Here is an 8,240-nt window from a genome sequence, read left to right on the forward strand (position 1 = left end):
TAAAGCATCCTGAGGTTCAGAGCATACCCAAAGCACAGTTTTCTTAGGTGCTGCAGAACAAAGAAATAAATTGGTGACTTTCTCCACATCGACAATATGTGATGATATTTTTTAATGCAAGTTACTTTATAATGTAAGAGGCCCCATGAGTGTTATAACTCACAGCAGACTTAGAGATCTGAAACAATGAGAGTAGAGACTTGCTTACAACACAGCTTTCTGAGACATTACTAAAATGGCAAATATTTACATAGCTTTCTGCAAATGAAGGGTCATCCTAAAAGAAGCACCATCACTGGGTAAATCCAGGAAGGCCACACAGAACTCTATAATACTACCTGTCTAGAGGAGGTCTTTATAATAAAATAGAGTCTCAGTAAAAGACTTCAAATCAGCAAAATTGTTGCAAAGTTCCTAATAGTTTGGTTTTCCCTGACCCTTTTCTGTTCCATCAACTAATATTTGCAAAGAATATACTCTGGAATTATTCTTCCTGTTGAGTTTTGCATCCTCTGTGGAATTAGTAATGCTGTTAAAAACAAAGATAAAGGATTGTGTAGCCATTTGGGTAGAATTTAGCTAGATTTCTTTACACCAGGTGCAGTTATTCTGATGATGGCAGTACCTCTAAAAATATAAGGTCAGGTGTTTGTGAAGTATTTTCTTTCATACGCTGTTGCCCAGGCTGGAATAGTTCTCTGCTCTATTCATACATATGACATGTAAATAATGCTATGGAAATAATGCAATCAATGCAGACGTGGGTAGAGATGTGGGGAAACCCTGGTGCTGAGAGCACTGATATTCTGGTTTTCTTTGCTTACTTTTTGCAACCTCTGGATTTTTCCAACACCCATTCTCTTTTTTAGGACACTGCAACAAACTTGCAGCTCCTTCTTCCAGAATAGCAGAAAGGAATGTTTGCAGCTGCTATGTCTTGCTTTCCATTAGTTACGATGATATCTGAAAAGTCTACCTCACAAGAACAAATCAGGTGAATTATGATTTTCAGGTATAGTGGTAGTGTGTGGACCAGGGAAAGGAGAATTGGAAAAGGCAGATGAAAGAGAAAGGGCAGGGAGTGAAAGATGGGACAGCAGCTGCAACGGAAGCAACACTGGCTGTGCTAATAAGTGGCACTGACACAGAAAGGGGAACACAGGCCCTGTGTAAGTTTAGGTTGGAAATATATAGAAAGGATCCATAATTTAAAAGGATTAAGCTCCTTGAATGGCCTTCTGATAAAAATAGCTGGGGCAATGGGTAAGTCCTAAAATGAGGTTCAGTAAGCCTATGAAAGGGATTAGGTGATGATAGGGAGTGGAGTTGATGACCCAAGAGATTAATTCATTCCCAATGCCCCTCACACTTTTTTCAAGGGATGGTTTTGACTGAAGATTTAGTGCATCACTGAGTCTCATTTTATTTTGAAGAGTAAATGTCATGTTCAGCCACTAGCACAGTAGATTTTCTTAAAAGTAATCTTGGAAGAAGTGGTTTAGATTCCTTAAAATGTTCTTGCTACAGTGCAGATTAATCTGGTATTGATTAATCTCACATCTTTTGCACTCCCAAGAAAGTTATCAGAGAGAAGGCAAGGATGGATAAATTGAAAAAGCTATTTTCACCAATGATTTCCCACATATATGGAGAAGTTAGCTGTATGCACAGGCCTCAGGAGGTCAGAGTAAAGCAATCCTATCAGTTATAAAACAATAGAGTATATTTTTTTCCCTTGTTGTGGCATCATTTTGAACAATATTAGTCTGTTTCATGCCAGCAATGGGAGACCAGCAGTCCTCTGATGTAATATAACTTCATCTTTGATGTGGGACATCACACTCATGGTAAATTTTAGAGGTCTGCAAAGCTCCTTCTGTCTCAAGTTGTTTTGTCTGCTCAGGAGATACAAAAATGTGTGTTTAAATAGCTTGCAATTATATAGATACTTGTAATTGTCAGGAATAATTGGGAAATTAGATTGTTTGTCATCCAATTTTTTTCCTCGCATTTTGCAAAGATTACCACCTTATTCCTTATGACTCTTCACATAATATCTGCGGGGTCTTCATCAAATGCAGTTCTTAGTTTAGTGAAACCACAATGTAACCTTTTCATGCCACTGGACTCCACCGAGGAGAGATACAGAATAAGGAGGCTTCTAGAGCAACATGTGTAGTAACAAAATCTCATATTAATCTGACACCTGAGTATCTGTGGCTAGAGCAATGAATGCACTTGAATTTGATTGGAAGCTGAAGACATGTATCACAGTCTGCATTATAAAAGCAAATAATATTCCTGGTTCTGTGGGGCACTTAGTTTCGTAATAAGAACAAACATAAGCAGCATAAAAACACTCATTACATTGAAGCAATCTTATCTTCTGCTACACTCTTTTGCTCTGTGGTTACCCATTTTTGAGCAGACTGAATTAAGGTAGGAATCCCATGTGTAGCTGTTTTGTATTTCCATTTTATGGTAATTTACTTCTCAGTTATTTGCAGTTAACTGAAACCTATTGGGAGTTAGGCACACATACCCAACATTTGGAGTGGAATATGGATTTTTCTCCCAGTCCATATATTTTTACCCTGACTGTCAGACAGGGAAGACAATGAGCAGGGTTGGAGGAGGGGACTACTTTTAAAATTGATTACAACCCAGAAGATGAATACATTATAACAAAGTTGCTGCATATCTAACTAACTAAAATAGTGTGGTTTCGTCAGTGAACTTTCTTTCCAAACTGATCTATTCACATATACACACACACAGAGGAAGGGGGTGGGAGCTGATGGAGTTTTAACTGCCTTCAATTTGTTAGAAATTACTAACTTGATTTACATTAATGGAGAGAAAAATCCAGAAGTGTCTGCCTGACTGGGGCTTTGCATAATTTAGATTTTCTTGTTAATTGTTTCTGCCAACTGTTTATGGGGTAACATTTTTGTCATTTTGAACAACTGACTTTGTACAGGCTGTCTTTTTGAGAACTTGAAGGTCATTTAATCTTTGCCACAGCTCAGTTTATGCCATAAAGATAATTTATTTTGTTTTTTGTTTTAAAACTAACACACAGACACACATACACACATGCTGCCTTGCACACTACTAGCTAGAAAAATTTTTGGATAATTCAGATCCTGATAATTTCACAAGGAGATCTTCAGAATTTATAGTCTTACTTGACATTCTGCTGATTTTTTTTTCAAGATCTTTTTCATCTCTTATTTTTGAAACTTGATTTACTACCATCTTGTTTGTACCACTGTATGTTTTTATTTCTGTTAAAGGATGCTGACCTAGCTGAGCTCTTTCTGAAGGAGCCATTTGGGGTATTGCTTAACCAGAGCAGTAAAGATCTTGGTTCAAGCTGGTGAACATTAATTTCTTTGGTTACACACAATACATCTTATTTGTGTGCTTCACTGAACAGACTTATCATAGTTTCTTATTATTGTAATGTAAAGGCAGTAATGTTCAGAAGATGTTTTCAGAGTTATAGAGGGATTTTGAGCACTTTGGGCTAGTTCACCTCTTCTCCTCACCTGCTGGTTGTGAGTAACAAGCCCGAAAAGCTGTGGGAAGCACAAGCATGTCTCTGTACTGTTTTTGGCCCTGCAAGCCTTCCCCTTCTTGTATGACATGCATTGAGGAAGGTGCTTAGGAAGAAGAATCAGTCATGGTCTCTTTGCACCTAGAGACAGCCCAGATAGGACTGTCCATCTGGATATTGAAACCAGTGTGGTGGTGTTAGTACAGTTCTGCACAAGACAGGCCAACACAGCCTCCTTGCAGCACCTATGAAATTATACTGTAGTCATTGTCTGTTATCTCCAACTCTGCTTTAACAGAGAAAATGTGTTTTCTTATTCTCAGTTTGTCTTGTGGTGCACTGGTATGTCCTATTTAGCCCTTTGAGGTACAAGAAGCATTCCACATTTTCTGTAAGAGATAAAATTATGGAGGCTGATACAACAGCCGAAAGAAGGTGAGGCTGCCTCAGCTCTGTGTCTCCTGGCTCAGCCAGCAGTGAGGCTGAAAGTGTCCTTCTGCCAGGTGCATGCACACAGAACAGTTGCGCAGACCAGGCGTACACAGATATATGTGCCTGACCATACGCGTCACAGGCATACACACTTAGCACTCACATGAACTCAAACAGCACCATGGCCCTCTTGCTGCTACCCCCTCTGTCTGAAGAGGATGGTGAGACTATACATAGACACAGTGTGGATCCCTACACCAGCCGACCCTGGATCCCAGTCTTGCCAGATGCGGGCACTTGGGTGTAGAAGACACTGAGGCCACAGGTCCTCTCCTGTTGCTGGTACAGATTATCTTATTCCTTGCCTTGCCCCAAGTGCTGAGGACTCCCCTTGTCCATGCCTGAGTGAGTTTCTCTCCTGGAACAGTCATGGGAGAAGTCTCGCCGGGGTGTCCATCCGTCCTTCTGGGAACTTTGGATTGCAACTTGTCTTTGTATCTCTGCACGCCTCTGTGCAGACATTGAGGGGACTGAAGGCTTCCATATAGAGGTGCCTGGGATTAACCTGGCAACACATTACCAGAGATCTGACTCCTGCCATTGTCTCTGTGCTACTTGTGGCTATCTAGACCAGCTTTTGTCACATACCTTCACAGTCTGTCCTGTCAAACTCCCCCTAAGCAATCTCTACACTTTATTTACCACTGTATTTTCAGTCAGAAACTGAGCCCAAATTAGTTAAACATACGAATACTGAGAGCAACGTCTTAAGATATGGACCATGTGCAGCTTAGCTCCTCCTGCTTTGGAGACCAGAAGCTCCTGGGTGGAAAGTGACAGGCACTGTGGCTGAATATGACCACAGAAGTTACATGTGTGCATGATTCAATTAATTACTCACTGAGTAATGTTGGTAAGGGACCAGGAAAAAACCCAAGGTAAGCTTGTTCTCAACACAGATGTAAGGCCACTTCAGCCTCCATCCAGCTGGGGACCACTGTCCCCAGTGCAACAGTTTTAAAAAACACACATGAGCATTGGAAGCATTTTTTTCCAGTCTGAGCATCAGGGGGGACATGGTTTGAGCATCACTGGTGAGAAAAATTTTCCCACAACAATGTAAGGGTGCATGCCATGCCAAGGCTTTCTGATGGGACCTCTGGATGCTAACCAAATTCATGGGCTCATGAATAATGCAGCTGACAGTAGAATATGTGCTGTCAGTGAAATTGTTGGCGGTGATCACTAGGTCTACCATATTGCATCTTCTTGTCCACTTCTGCTCTTTCTATTTAAATCCTTCCCTTCAGGATATGGCATTCACTGTGTTTACTAATGTCTAATTAGATTAAGTTGATTGAAAAAAATTAATGTCAACTAAGCTGTTTGATTGCGGCCACATTTTTTTTCCCTTTTCTCTCTCTCTCTCTTTTTGTTTTGATTTGGTTAGGTTTATTGTTGCTGTTTTGTGGTGTTTGGTTTGCATTTTTTGCTGATGTTGTTGTTTTGGGGTTTTCTTTTTATTGTTGCTGTTTGGTTGGTTGTTTGGTAGTTTTTTTTTGGGGCTGTTCTTTGGTTTTTTTTTTGTTTTGTTTGTTTTGTTTTGTTTGTTTGTTTGTTTTGTTTAGTTAAAACTGTCTCTTTAGGCAAAAAAAAGAATATCCCAACAGCTACTGTCACTGTTAAGGCCCTTCTCCACCATCTGTGGCTCTTAGCTTATGTAATCCTGCATTTGTGCTGCCTGTCATGCATCATCTTTTTGCAAAAACCTGCCACTTCTTTTCTCCAAAGGCAGAAAGGTGTCTACACTGTGTCAAGCTCCACTTTGGGTGGCTGAAGCAGGAGAAACCCTGGGAAGATTTCACAACAAATGAAAGTTGCAGTACCTGGTCGTGGACGCAGCATTTGCCATTACATAAATGCTCCTGAGAAACAGTTATTCACTTCCTGCAGCACATTATGTGTTGTTTTTTGGCTTTTCTCTCTTTACTATTACTTGTCATATACATTTTATAACATGAAACATAACTGTGTCTGATTCCCATACGTATTTCAGCGGGAAAAATCTACATTGCTTTTTAAATTTGAAATTCTTCTGCCATGTCCTTATATTGAATAATGACTTCTAAACCTGTCAGCTCAATTAGAGGTATACATTTTATGTCTTCTGTATGATAGCAAGCAGCAAATATTAGAGGAATATATTAAAACCAAATAAATTTACCTCTAACACATTTCTGTAATCCTATGAAAGGCTCTTTTTTCTTGGTCGTATTTTGGAGGCCTGTTTTATTTTCCATATCATGCCAGCAAAAAAGGTAATATAATAGTATCTCTTAATGGGCATAAGTCTCCCTCCCTCAACAGCTTTATAGCTGTAGAGAAGCATTACATTTCACTGTGATGGAGTTACCCCCTGTACTAGTTTGAAAACAAACCAGTGGGAGGCACCAAGTCAGAATAACAATTTAATGGAAATAAAAAAAAGGGGAAAAAAAAAAGGTAAAAGAAAACACTGTCAAACTGACAGAGTCAAGGTACAACCTGACACCCTGTTAGGCAGGGTGGTGGTAGCAGTCTGGTAGAATGGTGGCTGCAGTCCTCTGAAGCGGTGATCCTGTAGTAAAACAGTCCTGCTCTTCCTCAGGAAAGTCCAGTGATGGCTGTGTAGCTCCTGTCCTCTGGAAATCCAGTGGGAAGCCAGTGTCTCTGGTGTTCAGCCTCAGATTATATCCACGATGGGATGCTTGGTTCCTCCCTCTGGGTGGAGCATCTCACAATGGGGTAATGAGTCATGAGGCCAAGTGTTGATTAGGCTCATTAACAGAAGATAGTCCAGAGGGAGTTATCTCTGAGTCATGCGGCAGGACAATGATGGGCAATTAACAGAAAGATAGTCTGGGGGGAGGAGGCAAGGAAACACTGCCCCTCCTGATTTCAACAGCTGATGGGGATGGTAATAGAATACACTGCAACCCAGGACACTGGCCCAGGCAGCTGCTGCCATGTGGGCACAAGCTCTGCTGCCCAGGAGGGTCCCGTAGTGCAGGGCTTTGCAGATGGACACGTAGCGCTCGTAGCACATGATGGTGAGGAGGAAATACTCTGCTGAGAGGAAGAACAGAAAGAAAAACACCTGAGCAGCACATGCTGAGTAGGAGATGTGGCTGGTGCCCCAGAGGGAATTGTGCATGGCCTTGGGGACAGTGGTGCAGATGGAGCCCAGGTCGGTGAGGGCCAGGCTGAGCAGGAAGAAGAACATGGGGCTGTGCAGGTGCTGGCCGCAGGCTCCGGCGCTGATGATGAGGCCGTTGCCCAGGAGGGCAGCCAGGGAGATGCCCAGGAAGAGGCAGAAGTGCAGGAGCTGCAGCTGCCGCGTGTCTGCCAATGCCAGCAGGAGGAAGGGGCTGATGGAGCTGCTGTTGGACATTGGCTGTGTCTGGCCATGGGCACCTGCTCATGAGGAATGAAACAATGAAGAGTTAGAGGAGATCTGTAACCACAACCAAATCCATTTCCTGTACACCCTCCCCTGGAACACACACAGACACCCTTTCGTGCTTAGGAGTTCTGAGGTTTTTGTTTTTAAGCTCCCCCCATATCTCTCCTGGTATTCTTGGATATCAGAAATCCTCAGCATTTCTGCTGCCCTCAGGGAGAACAGAGCAACTTTTGCAAGGCAAGATGATGAGTGGAGACTCAGGGGAGGTGCTCTGTCATTCTGACCTGTTCAGAGTTTCTCTGTTTCACTTTTCTCAAATGCAGAATGTTCACCCTCCCATGTTTCCCTTAAAGATCACCAGGTGCTGCTGGGAGCAGATGGATCCACCACAGACCCCCAAATGTCCGTCCCTCTCTCAAGGTCTCAGCACCACATTTGTAGCCGAGGACACCCCTGGCTCATTTCACCAACCCGACAGCATTTGCACACTTGTAGCATCTCTGCTTTTCTCCTCTCTCTGGGCCTTTCAGATAACACAAAGATGCTCCAGGACACGTTGCTCCTGGAGGAACCCAGTGGAAGAACCTCGGGGAGAGAGCCAAGAGTCCCAGAGCTGGCACTGGACGAAGGGAGATTGAGCTCCTTCCCTGGCTGCATTGCCCACAGCCGGGCACTGGGGCCAGCGTCACCCTGAGCCAGCTGTGCCCCCTCCCAGAGCCCCCAGGGCCGGGCAGCTGCTCCCAGCCCTGTGCTCTGCAGAGGGAACTGGGCCCGGGGCTGCAGAGCTGCCCCACGGCTCTGCTGCAG

General features: G+C 42.9%; 1 protein-coding gene across 1 annotated transcript; it reads right to left on the reverse strand.

The window, feature by feature from the left end:
* Positions 1 to 4,345: 4,345 nt before the first annotated feature.
* LOC120411543 (olfactory receptor 14J1-like) lies at positions 4,346 to 7,982 on the reverse strand. The gene is made up of 2 exons (XM_039567589.1): positions 6,975 to 7,982; positions 4,346 to 4,501 (listed from the first exon to the last, which is right to left on the reverse strand). Exons 1-2 carry the CDS (start codon positions 7,419 to 7,421, stop codon positions 4,346 to 4,348), a joined length of 603 nt encoding a protein of 200 aa, XP_039423523.1. The 5' UTR covers positions 7,422 to 7,982.
* Between the last annotated feature and the right edge of the window lie 258 nt (positions 7,983 to 8,240).

Source organism: Corvus cornix, chromosome Z (assembly GCF_000738735.6).
Source record: "Corvus cornix cornix isolate S_Up_H32 chromosome Z, ASM73873v5, whole genome shotgun sequence".
Taxonomy (NCBI): domain Eukaryota; kingdom Metazoa; phylum Chordata; class Aves; order Passeriformes; family Corvidae; genus Corvus; species Corvus cornix.

Coding starts and splice junctions, on each gene's coding strand:
- LOC120411543 (XM_039567589.1), bottom strand. CDS start 7,421: ATGTCCAACAGCAGCTCCATCAGCCCCTTCCTCCTGCTGGCATTGGCA. Junction 4,502..6,974: donor CAGCAGCTGCCTGGGCCAGT/GTCCTGGGTTGC, acceptor ATGTCTGCACAG/AGGCGTGCAGAGATACAAAG.